The sequence below is a fragment of the Rattus norvegicus genome, chromosome 4 (assembly GCF_036323735.1).
Source record: "Rattus norvegicus strain BN/NHsdMcwi chromosome 4, GRCr8, whole genome shotgun sequence".
Classification (NCBI taxonomy): Eukaryota; Metazoa; Chordata; class Mammalia; order Rodentia; family Muridae; genus Rattus; species Rattus norvegicus.
Window position 1 is genome coordinate 106,823,115 of NC_086022.1, and position 19,355 is coordinate 106,842,469.

General features: G+C 42.5%; 1 protein-coding gene across 2 annotated transcripts in view; it reads right to left on the minus strand.

Moving 5' to 3' along the window:
- The window catches only part of Dnah6 (dynein, axonemal, heavy chain 6), a 220,227-nt gene extending 200,880 nt beyond the window's left edge, over positions 1–19,347 (minus strand). Inside the window, exons 1-8 of one of the 2 annotated variants that reach the window (XM_039108712.2) lie at positions 19,077–19,347; positions 17,996–18,231; positions 11,531–11,692; positions 9,685–9,947; positions 3,990–4,257; positions 1,405–1,539; positions 1,197–1,317; positions 807–933 (exon numbers count right to left, since the gene is read on the minus strand). In XM_039108712.2, coding sequence (XP_038964640.1) covers positions 807–933; positions 1,197–1,317; positions 1,405–1,539; positions 3,990–4,257; positions 9,685–9,947; positions 11,531–11,692; positions 17,996–18,231; positions 19,077–19,104 — 1,340 coding nt within the window. In that variant the 5' untranslated portion in view covers positions 19,105–19,347. The remainder of the gene's footprint in view (positions 1–806; positions 934–1,196; positions 1,318–1,404; positions 1,540–3,989; positions 4,258–9,684; positions 9,948–11,530; positions 11,693–17,995; positions 18,232–19,076) is intronic. The other variant, NM_001419792.1, reaches the window with a different exon arrangement.
- Between the last annotated feature and the right edge of the window lie 8 nt (positions 19,348–19,355).

Here is a 19,355-nt window from a genome sequence, read left to right on the forward strand (position 1 = left end):
AATTATAGGATAGTGATTTAACTAGTGGTTTGATCTTTCCCATGGGCTATGTGATGAACAAGGTGGTTATTAAGAATAATGCGCCCAGATCCTCCAGTCAGTAGACTGCAGGAGTTCTTCAAAATGCTTTAAAGAAAAGCTCAGGGGCTGGAGAGATGGTTCAGTGGTTAAGAGCACTGACTGCTCTTCCAGAGGTCCTGAGTTCAATTCCCAGCAACCCCATGGTGGCTCACAGCCATCTGTGAAGGGATCTGATGCCCTCTTCTGGTGCGTCTGAGGACAGCTACAGTGTACTCATATACATAAAATAAATAATTCTTTTTAAAAAGAAGAAAAGCTCAGTGCACACAGTGCGTGTAACTTAACTTGGGTCTGTAGGTAAAGTATGAAATCTTTGCATGTATGTGCTAAATTGTGTGTACTTTGGGAGATTAACCTCTGTAACAAGGGCATTCATGATGCCTGTTCTTTGGAAGGATCACAGATGTAACCCAGCACTCAGGGCGTAGATCAGTGTTCTTTGACAGCAGCTCTTAGCCCAGAGGCCACAGTTTGTGTCCTTACAGGAGGGTTGGCATTGCAAGCTGTATCTACGTTTTTCATGGGTTCTAGAAATCCATCTCAGGTCGTCAGGCTTGGGGTGTGTCCACTGAGCCATGTCCCCAGCACGGGGCTGACTTTTCCATATCTTATATTTTTGGTTGTGAGCCTAGCCTTTAACGGCTGAGCCATCTCTCCAGCCCGACTTTTCCATATCTTAAGGATAGATTCCCTACTTTATCCTGAGAGAAAGTAGATGCTCTCACCATGTGAGCCTCATGCAGTGATGTCTTTTGCTGGCCTGTTCTGTGTAGGTCATTTTTTCAGATTCTCCGTAAGTGGGTAAATCAGACGGAGCGTCGATAAAACTTGCAATGTTGATCTTAAAGTAATCTAAGGACAATGTAAGGCAAAAATCTTCTGTAAAGCATTTATCTTTCAATATCCATTCAAAGAAAAACCTAACAAACCACAAAAGCCACACAATCCTTTGACTTGTGACAAGTCAGAGGCCCAGAAAACAAATGTATAGAATCTATGCATAGAAGCAGGACTTGGGAGCAAGTGAGGAAAGTTATTTCACGCTAAAGAAAATGAGAAGACAGGAGAGAGTGTTTTAGGAGGCTACTCCCCGTCCTGTTCTCAGTTCTTCATACCCTCATGAGTTTCCACTTCACAGTCGTCAGGAATAAATCCCGCAGCACGTAAGGCGAAGCGGCACGACTTCCTGACCACGTCTTTTGCCTCGAATCGGAAATATTCCAGGCGCTCTGTCACCTACACATTCATGGGTATGTTTAATTAGTCACGGCAGAATTTCCTAAGAAGAAAGGAGTCTGAAACTTGATGAACAACATCCATTACCTCCTGTACTCGCACGACTTGTGCAGCCTTGAATTCCTGCAGGGTGTAGGTGTGAAATTTTTCAATGTAACAAAGTCCCATAAAGCTCAGTTGATAGCACATGTCATTAATTTTAAGAAGAGCTGGTCGGAGATACTGGGTGAAAAGAAGAATTAATCAGTCCTACATTGTAAAAATACATGTAAAACAAAAACTGGTTATAAAAGGGGTTATTAGGGGTGTGTGTGTGTGTGTGTGTGTGTGTGTGTGTGTGTACTTGGCTAAAGTGTTCAAAATCACACATCAAGTGGGAATTCTTCAGAAACTTGTTTTGTAAAAGAATTACTCAGGTTTTCCTATTTAGTTTGCCCTTTCACCTTGAAAAGCATGCATGTCTTTTAGCTATTAAAGGAATGAGATCAATGACAAGTAGCAGAAAACTGTGCATCTTAAATTCCATTAGCTTCGGCATATGGCTACTAAAAGACTTCACAATGTCCAGTCACAACGACCACAGAAAGGAGCACTTATTCATCTAAGAGGCTATGACATAGAAAAAAAAAAAAAAACCTCAACTTCACTCTAGGTTCACCATGGCCAACAAGACGTGTTGGAAAAGGATAAACAGAGTCACCAAGGACCCAGTATTTCCATCCCAATAATGTGCCCAGGGAAAAAACATATACATGAGTATTTATAGTATGCTTAAAAAATATTTAGAGAATTTATAATATGCTAGGGAAAATACATATAGATGTTTATTTGTAATTGCACTTACGTATAAAAGCATTATTTGTAGTTGCCAAAAAGCAGGAATAACCCCACAAATAACTGTAGTTAGCCAGTGAAAGTAAATGGTATCCTGCAGCACCAGTGCAGTTTGAAGAGAGTACGCTGTGAAAAATGTATGTCCTATTGTACGATTCCTTAGGCCCACAGAGTAGGAAAGTTATGGAGGAATGAAGAAGGTGTTGGGGGAGGAACAAGGGAGCTGGGGAACTTTTTTTTAGGGTGATGGACATGTGCCGAAATTGACTGTGGAGATGGCTAGTCTACCCTGTGAGTGCACTGAACTAAGTTGTATACTGTAGGTGCACGTATGTAGCAAGCATACAAATTAGGTATCAACGAAGTTGTTGAGGAAAATCTAGGCACAGGTGTTACCAGTTCGGCTATTTTCGTAAAAGAATCATAAAATAAAAATAGCAGGGCCAGCAAATGGCTCAGTGAGTAAAGATATTTGCCACCAAGCCTGAGGTCCTTAGCTCAATCCTAGAGACACTCCAGGCAGAAGGAGAGAACCAGCTCCCATAAGTTCTCATGTATACCATGGTAAGCAGGTACGTGCGTGTGCGCGCGCACACACACACACACACACACACACATGCACGCACACACACACACACACACACACACACACACACACACACATTGAAGAAGTAAAATGCAATAAGAATGTTAAAATAGGACCCGGAGAGATTGCTCCCTGGTTCTATTCCCTGCATCCATACAACTCCATCCCAGGGGATCCAACACTCTTCTGGCTTCCACAAGCTCTTTACACGTACAGTATACAGACAAATTTTCAGGCAACACGCAAAATAAAAGTTACTTTTTTAATTTTAAAAACAATTCTTAAATTTAAAAAAATTCAAGCATCTATTTTTTTAGTCTAGTCTGGAAGAATCAACAGACAATGTCCCTCAATTGTGTGGATCGTGCTTGTGGTGTGTTGGTTAGTATTTGAGAGATATCAGAGACATTATAGACAGTGAGTAGATTCTTAGGTAAATATTAACTTGGAAAGATGAGAACTTTCTAACATGCTAGGAAGAAATTTAAGAGGGGATACTGTCATGCCCAGTGTATTGCTGGCAAAGTGACAATCCTCCTTATATAAGAGAAGACAAAGACAAATCCAGGAAGACTGTTGCATAGTGGCAAACAATACATCTATTCTGTGTTCAAACCAGGGTGAAGTTCAAGTAGCTAAGAAGCCCATAGTAAAGTTAGAAAGGCAGAGTCTGAGGTTAACCCTGCGAAGGGATGGGCTATCCTTGCACAGTTTAGCATGCTCAGTGGAATGGATGGCCCCAGATGACCGTCCTACACACTTCCTTGGCATGATTAATTTTAATTACTCTCCATTAATCTTAGTCCTCTCAATCTCCTCTGTTGTACAACTGACATGCCTATAAAAAGCTATCAGATTCTTCTCAAAGAGAAGCAAACGGTGGCTACTGACCCTAGAAGGTGACTAGCGTCAAAGAAACAGACCGCTGAGGTGGTTATCTGTACTACACCTGAACATAATTCTTCATGGATGAGGCAGGGGTACACAGAGATCCATCGCTCAATTTAAGATTTCTAGGCTGCCTCTAGTTGAAGGAGACCCGTGTCTCTCTTCTTACTTCTGCCTTTTGCTTCCCTAGTTGCAGCCCCACGCATTACTGGATTGCTAGATGTTGTGACAGACATATTTATCTTGGTATTTATCCGTACCAAGATAAAATACTCTGTGTCAGATGTTTCTGCACCAACGCCTGTGACCACATCACACTTTCTTTCCCTGCAATGCTTTTAAAACCCTTTTAAGAAATACATACAGGATTAACAATGAACAGGTTTTTTCGAAGCGCTTTTCGACAGCCAGTGATTTTCTTGGAGCGCACGTTTTTCCGCCACACGCTGAAAGCCTTCCACTTCCGGAAGAGTGAGAATATGGGGATCTTCGTGAGCTCTCTGTGGTACAGGTACTCCTGTTCCCACCGCTCAGTCTCGATGTACTCGATGTCATCGTTGAAAACGTGGGTAACTGCGTCTTTGCTAATTGTGTAGTAGTCATTTTTATTGATGTTCTCATAACTTACGACCCTGTGGGCGAGTACCAGTTGGGACAAATGGATGAAGTACTTGGAACAAGAGTAAGCAACAGACGGGCTTTTTTATGTAAAGAGAGAAGCGCGTTAAAGGTGAATACCATTTAAAATTTAACCAAATTCTAACAAACTTTCAGATCAAAGTCTTAAGAGAGAAAGGCAAGGTTTAAACAGCAGATGACACTTTAAGGAGATTTCACAGGGTCAGTGATGTGTTCAGTCACCGCAGTTGAGAGAACTTTCGACAAATATGCAAACCCACTATAGACATTTACACATTTATGAAGTAGCAACAAAAACATAATTTTATGGTTGGGGGTCACTACGACATGAGAGACTATATTAATGGGTTGTAAGCATTCAGAAGACTGAGACCCTTCCAAACCACTGCTTCAGAGGTTATATTCAATATCAACAGCACAGAGGACCCTTAAACTATCCAGCATTGATGGGGTTATGAGAAAGGTTGAAGAAAACATGAATTATGAATTATGAATCAAGATCCAAATTAAGCTCAAATATCTGCTGTGTCTAACTTCCTTTTAAGTATTCTTGGCTCTTGGCTATTTCTTCTCCATCTTCCAGTTTGTTGATAGGTTTTTTCCTGACCCTGCTGTCATCTAACCTCAAGCTTCACATCTTTCCTCTGTTCCTTCAGAGTGGTCTGTGCCAGCAGCCATGTTCAACCTTCCTTCAGAATCCCAACCAGTCCTCCCGCTAGTCCTCCCCTACTTCCTAGATCAAAATTTTTTTTTATTTTTGAGGATTTTAAAAACATACAGTGAAATATGATCATGTCTGCATATGCATATGTGTGTATACACATGTGGAGGCCAGAGGTCAAGCTTAACTATCATTCACAGGAGTCATTTTTGTCTTGTCTTTTGAGTCGGGGTCTTTTAATAGGATCTGGGTCTTGATGGCTAAGTTGGCTACGCAGTGAGCTCCAGGGATTCCTGTCTCCACTTCCTCAGCACTGAAAGGGCACGTGAGGGCACCATGCCCTGTTTTTTATCTGGGTGCTGGGGATTGAAGGCAAATTCTCATGCCTGAAAAGAGAGCATCTCACTGACTCAGCTGTCCCCCTCGCCCTGTTTCTGCTATTGTATGGAGAAACTCCTCACAACGATCCAATACAATCCAGCTAGTAGACAGAAAAGGGAAGCGAGGTCAGGAAAAGCCCATAAAGGTTTAGATGCTGTATGTAATGTTCTGTAATCTTATTTCCTTAGTCTTTTCTTGTCCATTGCTGAAAGGTTCTTTCCCATTCAGCTTTCGAGATTCTGTGCTATGAGAACCCTAAAGCAATCATTCTCCACTGTAATTCATTTTTAGCTTCTCCCCATGCAGAAATGGTTTACCAACCAGGGCCATTTTTTGATCATAATCAATGTTACCTGGAAATGATCAACTTGATTATTAACAGTTTACCAGGAGAATGGGGTTGTAATTTTAAACAAAGGTCATGTTCTCATGCAGCATAAGAATGTTCTATAGTCCTAAAACACCCCCCGAATTTGATATAAAATACCCACATAGTGACAGAACTTTAGTGACCACAAGGGCTTATGAAGACACTAATGATAATTTCTTTATACTATACGATAAAAAATGCAAGGCACGCAGTCAACCTCGAGTTTGATAAAAGCTCCATGTAAAATGTAGTTCGTAGGTAACCATGGCGATGCCCCTCACCCTTTCTGAAGTAGCTCCCTGAGTCTCGAAGCAAGAGTTGGTGGAGGACTTGTTGAAGTCTTGGCAGCCACCTCTGCTGACAGAACTGTGGAAGCAGGGGCATTGTGTGGTGGTGGATCTATTACTGCCTGTGCCAGATGGCTAGGAATCCCAGTATTTGGATGACTCGTTCTCCTGCAATTAGCTATCAAAGGTATCATAGATTTTTTTAAACTCTAATGATGTCTCTTCTTATGACAGATGCAGTGTTAAAATTCCCTGTGGTAATATAACTGAGCTAAAATTTGGCCAAACACTCCCATGCTGAGTGTTTTAGAAACATTGGTGAAGCCGTCTCTCAAACACAGCTCTAATTAATTCCGATCCACATCTCAAATAAAAATAACCCCAGAAGTGTGTTAAATCACCCTTTCCTAGAGCTGAAATTTTAAAAACCTTCTTCTCGCCAGTATCTGTTAATGAATTTTCTGGCAACTCTTGAGATGTGTTTCGGTTTATTCAGGTGCAAAAATGTCAGTTACATCTACAGCTATGTGACCAAGCACTGTTCTGTACCATCCCTAACTAAATCAGCACAGTTTCATCATTTGTAAATATTTTTCTGTTTACTGATAAAATTCTTCTTTTGAATCCAACACGTTGCGAGTGAAGCTAGACTTGTCTTGAAATAACTTGTTTTCTCCATCTATGCCAACCAATAACTGGCCTAACTTGAGACCCATCCCATGGACAAGCACCAATCCCTGACAGTATTAATGGTACTCTTATGCCTGCAGACAGGAGTCCAGCATAGCTACCATGGTGGGTTACTATGCAATTATTCAAAGGTGTTACAACTATTGTATTACATTATTTTAAAAAGAACTTTGCTATAATGTGTCTTCCTGTTGTTCATCAGTATTCCCTATTTTATATTATTTTAAAGCATTTATTTAAAAAAAAGAACAACAAAAAAAAAAAACAATGGTTGGGTGTGGCCATGCACACCTTCAATCCCAGCACTCAGGAGGCAGAGGCAGGCAGATCTCTGTGAGTTCGAGGCCAACCTGGTCTATTACGGAGTAAGTTCTAGGACAGCTAGGCCTGTTACACAGAAAAACTGTCTTGAAAAACAGGCTTGGGGGGATAGGCTCCTCTCTTGCTGAGCCCTCTCAGCAGCCTTGGTACTTTCTACCCTTTGACTTCTAATTTAGCTTTCTGACTATGCAGCATCCATGTGATCGCCTTCGACCACAGGACTTACAACGTTCAAGTTGGGGGAGGGGCAGGAATTTAACTCTAAATGTCACTCATATCGGTCCTATAATATGTAAAATAATCAACTCAATCCCCCGGTGTAGATACCCAATAGTCTAGAAGTACAGCAAATCTCCAGAGTTGGGCAAAGCCTGCTTTTCAGTTTCCCCGCACAGTGCCTCATCTGCTGTTGACATCAATGAGAAGGAAGCCATGTTGGATTTCATTGACTTGATTCTCTGCCTTATGGGGGAATACAGACCCGCTGTAGCACTCTGTGCTATCTGGGTTGTTGGACTATTTTTCCTCAGAGGTTAAAATTATGGAAATACTTTCATATGTAAATCAAGAAATATGTCTATAAAATCAGCAAATACACTGTTTTCACTAATCTTTCTTTAAAAATCCTTAACTTCCTCTTCAAAACAGATAGTTATTTTTCAAATCAAATAAAGTAGTGATGAGAATGGTAACACTTTTGCATTATTAAATATCAAAAATAGTTTATATGTCACAGAGCTTTAAATTCTATTATATTTAACCCTAATACCTTAAAAAGAAATTAAAAATTTATCTTAAAAAACACTCTTATTTCTACTCTAATTCTCCTCAGTCTATCAACCTATTTGTTTTTATAATAAAATGAAGATTAAAAGGCATGTACTAAGAACAAGAATAGTGTTACCAAGTGTCAGTAAAGGTGGGTAGCACTCCATTTTTCCCTCAATTAGGATCCCAAAACTCGTATGCCTAAGCCCAAATGCTTGTGTTTCTCTGCCTAGTCTGTACGTGTGGTCTTCTGTGTCTCAGATAACAGCAATTCTAATCTTCACCCTCAGACAAGCCACTGTTGATATCATCCTGGACTAGTGGTGTTCCCTACTTGGGGTCTTCAGAAGCTTCTCGTTGACTTTCTCCTCAGACTTCCAGAATAAAGGCATTAATTGTTCTTCCTTGTTCACACTGGCTCCCCAACAGTTGATGCTCTTTTTGGGAGGCACAAGGACCCTTTCTGAAATGCAAGTCAGATCATGACCCTTCTCTACTCGGAGTTGGCCAGTTCTTTTCCATGCTCTCAGAGTAGACTCTAACTCCTTTCAGTGACCAACAAGGCCAAATGATCCATCTCTATTCCCTTCAGTGTCCCGCTGGCTACCAGCCTCCTCTTTGCCCCTCCAACACTGCAGGTATCTTCCCACCTCAGGGAATCAGGATGCAAACTCTTGTTGTCTGGAATGTTCTTTGTACCACTACGTAATCCCATCCCTTTTCTTCAACTTCTTCACCACACTGGCCATCCTGGTTAGCTTGTCACTTCTCTCCCAGCATTCCCAGTATCTTTAACCATATGTATTCAGTCTCTGGGTAGCTAGTTCATGCATTGTGCTTGTCCTCATTTTTTTTCGGGAGATAGACTATCCTTCTTGCAAATTATTTCTCTTATTAATGCTTTTGGGGTTCACCACAAGTCTATCATTTTACATTTTCATTAAAATAGTTTTTCTTTCCCCCAGAACAGCTGTCTTTGGTGTGATTTGGCTGCATTTAAGTACGTTCTTGAATAAGGAAGACAAGAGAGCTGACAGTAAGGATGGTAGCTTGAGGAACTGGGGCCAAACTATTGTCAGCTCCAAGGGAACACTTGACAGTACCTGTCAACCTGACTGAGTATCGGAGAAAGGCAGTGCCGTCTTTTGAAGTAGGTGGAGCAGCTACCTGTGCTGACTTTTTGTGCAGTGTGAAGGCTCATGGCTGCATGATCCTTCAAACTAGGGCAACAGCATGTACGCTGTGTCAATGGAGAGAATGTGACTGTGTGTCGCTTAAATAATGTCCCTTGTTTCTACTCTGTAAAGAGAAGAAATAACCATGTGAGGTTGGAGAGATGGCTTATCAGTAAAAGCACTTGCAGAGGACCTCGGTTCGGTTCCCAGGACCCCCACAGCAGCTCAAAACTGTCTCTAACTCCAGTCCCAGGGTATCTGATGCCCGCTTCTGGCCTCCAAGGGCACTGCATTCCTGTGGTACAAGTATGTACATGTGTATTCATATGTATAGACAGATACTCAACTACACATAAAACAAAACAAACGCTATTTATGCAAAGCCAAAGTAATAGGTAAAACACGCATCATCTACTGTTTGTAGCTTGATATTCTCTTTTCTCAAGAATAAATATCAAAAGTGTGTGTTATACTGATGAAAGTACATGCCATAGCATTATGTTAAGTAAAACCACATAAATATATGAGAAACACAGCAGTGGCTGTGTACTGCCCTGTAAAATTATTGATTTTTATAGCTAGAAAAAAGGAAAGATAAATGGAGCTATAAATAAAATTACTGTATGAGGATTTACTTATAACTGGGAGATAATCAGACTTACTTTGGATCATTTTTATCATTAGTACCAAGTCAGTTACAGATCAAACTTACAGTCTTATTTGAGATCTGTTAACCTAAATGCATTGGTTCATAAAAGAGAACTCACTTTAGATTATATGTGTCATATTCAATGGAAGACTTGGGCACTGCAGGAATCATGTACAGGAATCCGAGGTGTTCGTTCTCATGCACTATTTTGATGATTTGCAAGGGATCTCTGATGTTGGCTTTGACGACTTCTTCTCGGTCATTGAAGGTGTACTTAGGGTAAGTTGAAGACCTCATTCCAAAGAGCCCTCTCCTTCCAATACTCGTGCGTGGCAGTTTAGATGGAGAAAGAGAGAACACATCTGCAGAGGGTCGAAGGACCTAAGTGAGGGCAAATTATTAAACAGTTTCTGTGAAAAGGACAAAGGAAGAGGACAGAGACCCAAAATCTCCTCAAAGGGGAACGTTCTGAAGCTGAACGCTTTCACTGTCATTAAGGACCGGCACCTCAGTCCTCACCATTCCTTAGCCACACAGCAGTCCTGCTACCCCTTCCCCTTTAACACCAGGCTCACTACACTCACATGCTCTCTGGAATAGCTCTCTGCGAGCCGCCTTGCTCAGTTGTGCCATAGCTGTCTCCTCTCAGCCTTAGCACTTTTTTGGACGACTTTGATGCTTTTTGGAGAATGCGGTCTTAGACGGCCGCCATCATAACTTGTGGTAAACTTCTGGGTGACTACAGTGAATACTGGAAATCATTGCTGTTACTGCCTTTGGGAAGCATTTATTTTATGAATGGGATCAGCGCTTCTCAAATGTAGTTGTGGATTGGGGGGGCAGGTTGGGGGCTTCTTTAAATGCAGGCTCTGATTCAGCACTGCTGGGATGGGCCCGAGGATTCTGCCTCTCTAATCTGCTCTCAGGAGAGGTGGAGCTGCCTGGTCGCTGGACCACACTTCTGAGGTACCAGCCACGTGGTGCTCACACTCCCACGCTTTGACCAGCTCTCTGGACAATCCATATTCTTTCTAAAAATGCTCTCTTCCCCCTGGGCATTTCTTCTCACCCACATTTCTCTTTAATCCTTTTCAGCAAACTCCTTCAGTTACAACCAGGAACTCAAAAGCTACTGTTCCTGTTCAACCGTCCCTTCCACAGAAGGCGCTCACACAGTTTTTTTCTTAACTCTCAAGACTAAGAGGCCCATTTTATGCCAAGTAAATCAGTTTATGAGACACCAACTTTTTCCTGGCTCTATTTATATTGCCCCTTGAGGAGGAGGAACAGCTTCTCCCATCTATTTCCTTCTTAGTTTATCAACAATCACTTAAAGCAGTGGTTCTCAACCTGTGGGCAGCCACCCCTTTGTGGCTGGAGCAACCCTTTCACAGAGGCTGCCCAAGGCCATTGAAAACATAGACACTTCCGTTATGGTTCACAGCAGTAGAAGCATCACAGCCAGGAAGCAGCAACAACATAATTTTATGGTTGGGGGTCACCACCACATGAGGAACTGTATTACTATGCAGACCAAGCTGGCTTCAAACCCACAGAGATCTGTCTGCCTCTGCCTCCTAAGTAACGGAATTCAAGGTGTGCACCACTCTGCCTGGCTTGGTCTCTGTTTTATTGCCTCTCTTCAGAGTTTTCCAAGTTCCCCATTTCTGGAAAAAAAAACCCATCACAAATTTCAAACAATTACTTATGCGTGTGTGTGTGTGTGTGTGTGTGTGTGTGTGTGTGTGTGTGTGTCACCATTAACACGCAAGAAAATATCAGAAGACAAAAAAAGATGCTGGATGTTCCCTCCAGGACTCTCCTTTCCCAGACTAATTGTCCTTGGAAACATTCTATTTTGCAAATGCAGGCAACTGCATCTGTATTCTTAGGAATTAAGAGCATGTGAACAACATCACACACATGACAGTTTAAAGACTGCTAAAGTGTTTTACATATCATACCTGTTTCCTTTTCAGAGCTTCTTGAGCCTCAAGACTACCAATTGAAGATCTTTCAATCATGCTTGGTGATGGCTTTAGAATTCCAGTGCTCATGAGTTGCTGCCGATTCTGTTCATATATGTACTCGGGCTGCTTATGATCTTGGTAGAGTTTTAGCACTGGCTTTGGGAAGTAAGAGATGGGATTATCTTGTTAATGTCATTGTACACTTTGTTCTTTACTACTGAGAGGACTGAGTTAGCCAGAGCCAGGCTGACTCTGGAACAGGCTACACACCGACAGTTTGGGAGACTAGGTCTGCGCTTCTGTTTCCCAGAAATGAGAACCTGGATCTAGGAACCTGTGGTCAGCCAACCACAGCCACGGGCAGCCAATCCGATGACACCTTGTCATCAGGCCTGAAGTAAGATTAGGTAGCCAGAATGAGCAAGCAACCCCCTGGGAGGTCTCTAGAGTCTAACCAATTGAGACCCATAGAGGTAGAGTTAACTTACCAAGGTAAAAGGACACACACCCCTCCCCGGAATTCCCCTAACTGACAATAAAAGCTGGGCCTGTAAGTCCACCATGGGTCTCCATTTCCTGTCACTGGTCTGATGTTCAAATAAGACTTCTCTGCTTGGTGTCAGCACTTCTAGAACTAAGATTAAGGAACGCTCACTTACCCCTAACTAACTGTGACAAATTTACTATCACTAGACTGTTGGATGAAACGAGCAACACATAAGTCTGTGTGCTGACAGAAAACAGAACCAGAGCTCTGGGATATAAAAGAACCTTTAGAATGGGACACCTGAAAATTTCCAGCAGACGCTCAGTGGAAATGAAACCCTTTGTTCTCCTGGTTGCTTTTAGACATAGCATTTGTCACAGCAACCAAAAGCAAAAGAAAGGTTCTCAAAGATTTCTGTCTGGGGAAAGAATTATGAAATCGTTATACTGTTGTACCTTCTTCTAACACACAGGGGAAAGGTGAGAAGATGCTATATAGCTGGCAGAAACTTCCTTCCTGACTATTCTCTAGTGTACATGTTTTTCTGAATTCAATTCCCAAAGCCGTACATAATCTGTCTTAGTCACTATTCTATTGCTGTGAACAGACACCATGACCACGGTAACTCTTATAAAATAAAGCATTTAACTGGGGCTTGCTGACAGTTTCAGAGGCTTAATCTATTACCATCTGGCAGAGAGCATGGTGGCAGGAGTAGTGGGCAGAGTGTGGCGGAAGTAGCTTAGAGCTACATTCTGATCTGCAGGCAGATAGAAAGAAAGAAAGAAAGAAAGAAAGAAAGAAAGAAAGAAAGAAAGAAAGAAAGCAAGCAAGCCTGAGTCTAGGATGGGATTTTGAAACCTCGAAGCCCACCTCCAGTCACACATTTCTCTCAACAAGGCTTCCTCTACTCCCCTAATGCCTCATCTCCTAATCCTTCTAATCCTTTCAAATAGTCACTCGCTGGTGATTAAATATATGAGCCAATGAGGGTCATTCTTATTCAAACCACTACACAACCTCACCAACTATAAACTTACCGTAAGACATGAGATTTATCATAAAAACCAAGTATGAACCACCCAACATTCAATCTGTAGGTTTTAGAGGCAGACTGAAGATTTCATAGTAGCGTGGCTCTACTAAGCTTTCAAAGATCTATTCAAGGACAAAATTCCAAGTGTCCCCCACTTAGGGAACTTTAGAGACCAGGATGTCAATTGAATGAGACAGACACAATGGGGGCAAAGAAAATATTAGTCCAGATAAATTCAAGGAAAGAGAGAAGACAGCAGATAAATGCAGGAAAAGGGAGCAGAATGCAGTAAGCACACTTTTTTTTGTTGATTTGTTTTGTTTTGTTTTGTATTGTGTGTTCAAGTACATGTGTGCTCCTATGTGTATGTGGGGTAGAGGGAAACTTTGGCTGTCATTCCTCGAGTACTCTCCACTTCAGTTTTTTGAGACAGGTTTCCTCTCATTGTCTTAGGACTCACCAAGCAGAATAGGCCGGATAGCTCGCCAGCCCCAGGGAATCTGCCTGTTGCCCTCCTCAAATTGGGATGGCAAGCACCTGCCACCCTCCCTGGGCTTGCTTTGTAACACAAATTCTGGAGGATGAACTCAGGTCCCTGTGCTTACCAGGTGTCCTAGTTTGTTACTGCTGCTCTGATAGATTCTGTGACCAAATGCAAGGCCTCACGGGGAAGAAAGTGTGCACTTCTCTTGCAGCTTACAGCCCCTCAAGGGAAACCAAGACAGGACCTCAAGGCAGGCACCTTGGGGCAGATAAATGTAGGGAGAAAGTGAAGGGCACGGAAATCTAAGGAGCAGAGACCATGGAAGAATGCTGCCTACCCTCCCGCATCAACCATTAACCAAGATAATGCCCCACCTACCAATTCCCCCTACAGGCCAATCTGATGGAGGCATTTTGTCAGTTGAGGTTAGCCCTAAATTATGTCAATTCACACACACACACACACACACACATACACACACACACACACACACACAGAGAGAGAGAGAGAGAGAGAGAGAGAGAGAGAGAGAGAGAGGCTCCCCTGAACATGGTATGTATGTTCCTGCATATACTGTAAGTGTGGAAGTCAGAGGACAACTTTCAGGAGTCAATTCTCTCCTTCTCCCTGGGGATTGAACTCAGGTCATCAGACTCGGCAGCAAGCAGGTACCTTTACTTCCTGACCCATCTCACCAGCTCTAATAACAAATTCTTTAAGACCTACAAACAAGGAATGGAGAGATGGTTCAGCAGTTAAGACCACTTGCTGCTCTAGCAGAGGATCTAGATTTGCTTCCCAGCACCCGTGTGGCAGCTCACAACCTTCCTCAACTCCAGTTTGAGGAGATACACACACACACACACACACACACACACACACACACACACACACACACACACACACACATATACATGATTTTAAATGCCATGAGTTTTAAAAGCCATGGAGCATGAAGATGACTCACAAGTGGAAGCGTTTGCTTCCAAGCCTGATAGCCTGAGCTCATTCCTGGGGCCTACCTTTTGGAGAGAACGGACACCCACACACAAATTGTCTTTTGACCTGCATATGCCTCTCCCATATGACACATGTCCCCCCAAAAGTATAATTTAAAAGTTTAAGTAATTGAAGGTATTCTAAGAACATTTTACAGCCTGCGGGGAGCTGTTCTTGTTTGTGAGCCAAGGCATCCGAGAGTGAAGTGTTAGGATGCTCGCAACGCACTCTAAACGATAAAGTGACAAACACACAGGGGTGTGCAGACAGGCGCACAGTGAATGGGACGACACGTGAACGGTCCTTGAGTCTGGGTGGGAGGTGTGTAAGTGTATGCACTGTTCCCTCAGCATTTCCATATATTCGAAACTTCGGATGAGAGAGAATTGGAAGAAATGGGGATTTTAAAGCAAAGTAGTAAAATGACAAAAACAGACTCACACTGGTGACAGTACTGCTCATCTCTGTGCAAGGAGGGTGAGACTGCAGTGAGGTGTGTGACACTGGGACACTGGAAGAGTGCGGCTCCCAGTACTTGGAGCTTGTACCTGGATTTCAGCGCGCCAGTTCCTGCTCCTCCTTCTGAGGGTCCTGCCCGGCACCTATAACTCTGATTCTCCTGAAAAATACTTTATTCTGGGCCAGCGAGAGAGCTGAGTGTTTGCAGCCAAGGCTTAAGACCTGCATTTCCTCCTCTGAACCCTTAGGTTAGAAGGACAGAACTTACTCTCTGATGTCTACACACATTTTTATGCATGTGCATAAACATACAAAGTTATAAATAAAAATATTGAAAAATTAGGCAAAATCGACACTGTTAATGCTGCTTATTATATTTCTCTTTGAGATGTTTATCTACAACTTTTCATAATAAAATAGAGACAAAATAAAATTAACGTGTTGTCCGCTACCTCACGAAGATCAATAGCAAACAGCAATTACCCTAAGTACAAAAATCCTAAAGCCATTATTAAAATCAAGACTAAGATCCTTAATATCACTATCCCCTTTAGTATTTGTTCTGGTCACTGTTCTGTTGCTGTAAAGAGACACCATGACCAAGGCAGCTTACAGAAGAAAGCATTTAGTTGGAGCCTTGCTTATGGTTTCAGAGGGAGAGTCCATGGCCTGGCGGTGGTGAGCAAGGCAGGCAGCTGATAAGCATGGCCCCAGACAGGTAGCTGAAAGTTATCATCTGATTCATGAGCAGGAGGCAGAGAGAGAGGGGGGGGGAGAGAGAGAGAGAGAGAGAGAGAGAGAGAGAGAGGGAGAGAGAGGGAGAGACAGAGAGAGAGAGGGAGAGACAGAGAGAGGGAGAGAGGGAGAGAGAGAGGGAGAGAGAGAGAGGGAGAGAGAGAGAGGGAGAGAGAGAGGGAGAGAGGGAGAGAGAGAGGGAGAGAGAGAGAGGGAGAGAGAGAGAGAGAGAGGGAGAGAGAGAGAGGGAGAGAGGGAGGGAGAGAGGGAGAGAGAGAGGGAGAGAGAGAGGGAGAGAGAGAGAGGGAGAGAGAGAGGGAGAGAGAGAGAGAGAGGGAGAGAGAGAGAGGGAGAGAGAGAGAGGGAGAGAGAGGGAGGGAGAGAGGGAGAGAGAGAGGGAGAGAGAGAGGGAGAGAGAGAGGGAGAGAGAGAGGGAGAGAGAGAGAGGGAGAGAGAGAGAGAAGAGAGAGAGATGGGGGCGGCTTTTGAAAACTCTGAGCCTTTCAAATTGTTCCTCAAGCAGGAAACGGGACATTCAAGTATTTGACCCTATGGGGATCACTCTCATTCAAACCACCATGGTACCCAATTCTTAGTTTTTGTCAGGGAACCTGGAATAATTGCCTTAAAGTCTGGATCTGGAATGTTCTTTAAATGCTTATGTGGTGAAGGCAGTGACACTACTAAGAAATGGTAGAAACTAGAAGCCGGGGCCCGTCTGAATGAGGCAGGTTGTCTGGGACATGCATTAAAGGGTGTGTATGGTGCTCGGCTCCATCCTTTTCCTTTCTTTTCTGCTTCCTGGATGCCATAGCCTCCTCCATCACATAGTGATGGCTCCCATCCTCCTCCAGCGATAGTGTTGGCTGCCCATGGACTGAAGTCTATGAGGCTTTCAGTTGATTTCCTTGGGCATTTTGTCTCAGTGACAGAAATGTACAGAATGCAGATTCAGAAAACAAGATTTCTACCACAGGCCAGATAAATGTTTTAAGCGTTATGGGCTGGAGGGTTTCTATTACAACCATATGCCTCTGCCCTAATAGCAGAAAAGAAGTCTGGCATTGTGCAAATAAATGGATGTGGCAACAATCGATCCAGAGGGTTGAAGAGTTCAATTTGACCTGTGGGTCATAAAAGCTAAATAAACTAATTGGTTCCATTATAAAGGCAGGAGTGTAAGAATTAGTTATATCTGTTATATACATGTATATCTGTGATATATATCTTGAAAACAAAAGCTGAACGTTAAATATGAGAATTTAAAAGGACACGACTGACAATAAACAGACTTCCTTAATTTTATTCTTGTGTACGTGTTTAAGTATGCATGCATTACATGTGTATGGGTGCCCATAGCAATCAGAAGTGGCTTTTGTATCCCGATATCTGTAGTTACAGGTGGTTGGGATAGGAATTGAACTCAGATTTTTCAGAAGAACAGCAAATGCTCTTATCAGCTGTGTTAGCTCTCCAGACCTCTGACAGGGTCTTCTTTCAAAATAAGGATCAAAATTAAAATAGTCAACAGTCGATTTTACAAGAAAAGGATAGGACATTATTATAGAGAAACTACTCAAGCACTAAAAACTTAATCAAGAATTAAAAGAACCAAATGTGAATTATGGGAAATATGATATGAAAACCTTCATCGACATAGAAAAATGTAATAAAATATGATATTTAGTTTAATAAAAAGTATTAATCAATTGTAATATGATTTATACCAACAATATGAGTCACTGTAAATCTGTGTGTCTAAAGTAAAGACCTGCTAGCATCTAGTCCATAAAATGTGTGGGTGTGGACATCCTCGCTTCCATTAGAAGCAGGAAGAATAGTTCTATCTTTCTGGAGGACAACTTTTTTTTTCCCAAAGCACTTTTCAAAGTTATACTGGAGGTAGAGGCAGGCAGATTAATGTAATCTCAAGGCCAGCCTGTTTTGCATAGCAAGATCCAAATCAGCCAGGAACACATAGTGAGAACCTATCTGAAAAACTGTGTTTGTGTGTGTGTATGTGTGTGTGTGTGTCTGTGTGCTTGTGTATGTGTGTTTGTGTGTGTATGTGTTTGTGTGAATATGTATATATGTGTTTGTTTGTATGTGTATGTGTATATGTGTGCATGTATATATGTGTTTGTGTGTATGTATGCTTGCATGTATGTTTTTGTGTGTGTGTGTGCATGTATATGAATGTATTGTATGTTTGTGTGTATATGTGTGAGCTGCTTGCTTGGGGTTTCCTTTTTAGCTTACCAGAGGCTCCAGTTTCACAGGCTGCTGTCGCTTTCTGGTCTTCTCCTGAGCTTTCGTGGTGTGCCTAAATACCAGGGTTTGGGGTTCAGGTTCATTTTCTTTGAGAGATGCATAATTCAGAACCCCTTTTGCTCTTATTTTGTTTAGTCTGGTAAGCACAGGATTTTCTTCTTCCTGGTTTTCCATGCTTTTCAGGTCGATTTCATTCTCTGTGCCTTGGAAAGCCATCCTTATTCCTACACAAATGGGATAAAGAAACGAAAAAAAAAAAAAAGGATGTCAGGTTGGATAAAGTAACTGGGGAGAGACATAGGGAGCGGAGAAAGCAGTAAGGACTAGGGAGAACTGAATTCACATGCTTCCCCTCAAAGAAAACCAGTCAAAGCTCTTGCTCAACAGAATGCTTGAACTGTAGGGATAGCAATTGAGACATTTACCTGGCTTGAAGAAGCCCTGGTCTGGGGCCTGCAGTGGCTTGGATTTGGAAAGATGAAGAGAAGGGTGTTGGATACTACCTTTCTCAGATCTGAGTACGCATAACATTTCCAAGGAATTTGTCTTTTTTTTTTTTTTAAATGCAGGTAAGGGGTCTGGGAAGATGGCTCCATCTGTAAACTGCTTGCTACACAAGTGTCTTAGTGTTTCTATTGCTATGATAAAACACTGACTAAATGCAACTTGGCGGGGGAAAGGGTTTGTTTCGTCTTACAGATTGTAGTCTATCTTGAAGGGAAGTCAGAGCAGGGACTGAAAGCAGGAATTGAAGCAAAGGCCATTAAGGAACATTGCCTACATTTTAATCTAGCTAAGTGTCAATAGGAATCAAAAGCCTTTTATGCAATTTTAACTTCTCAAGTAAGCCTATTAGAAACAAGAGGTCTTGATTTTAATAATGTGCTTTACCTAACTATCATTTCAATACATAATGGTGCTGTGTAAGGCAGGGTTAGATCTTATTTTATACCTGGCGTTTACTGAACAGGACAGGTCTAGATTTGAATAGTCAGTATGAGGTCTTGGGCAAGCCTAGTATCTCTAGTTCTCGCCTTCCTGTCCCTCATGATAGTAAGCTATCACTCACTGAATCCATCCTTTCTGAGGCTTTCCATGCCTGGGGAAGCGATGCTGAGTGTCTGGCTCTCCCCAAGGCTCAGTTCCACTGGACTCACCAAGCGGTTCAACAGCAGCGTTCCTGAAGGGTCTCCAGAGCCCCAGCAATACCTGGTCTGGGAAAAGAAAGCCTAGTCCCAAGAGAAAATGTTTTCCGTTGCTTAGCAACCACTGGGCCACCAAGGACGCTTACTGTGCCCGAGGAGGAGCCGGCTGGTCACTGCTAGCCAGTCTCGCGGAGCTGCCCTCG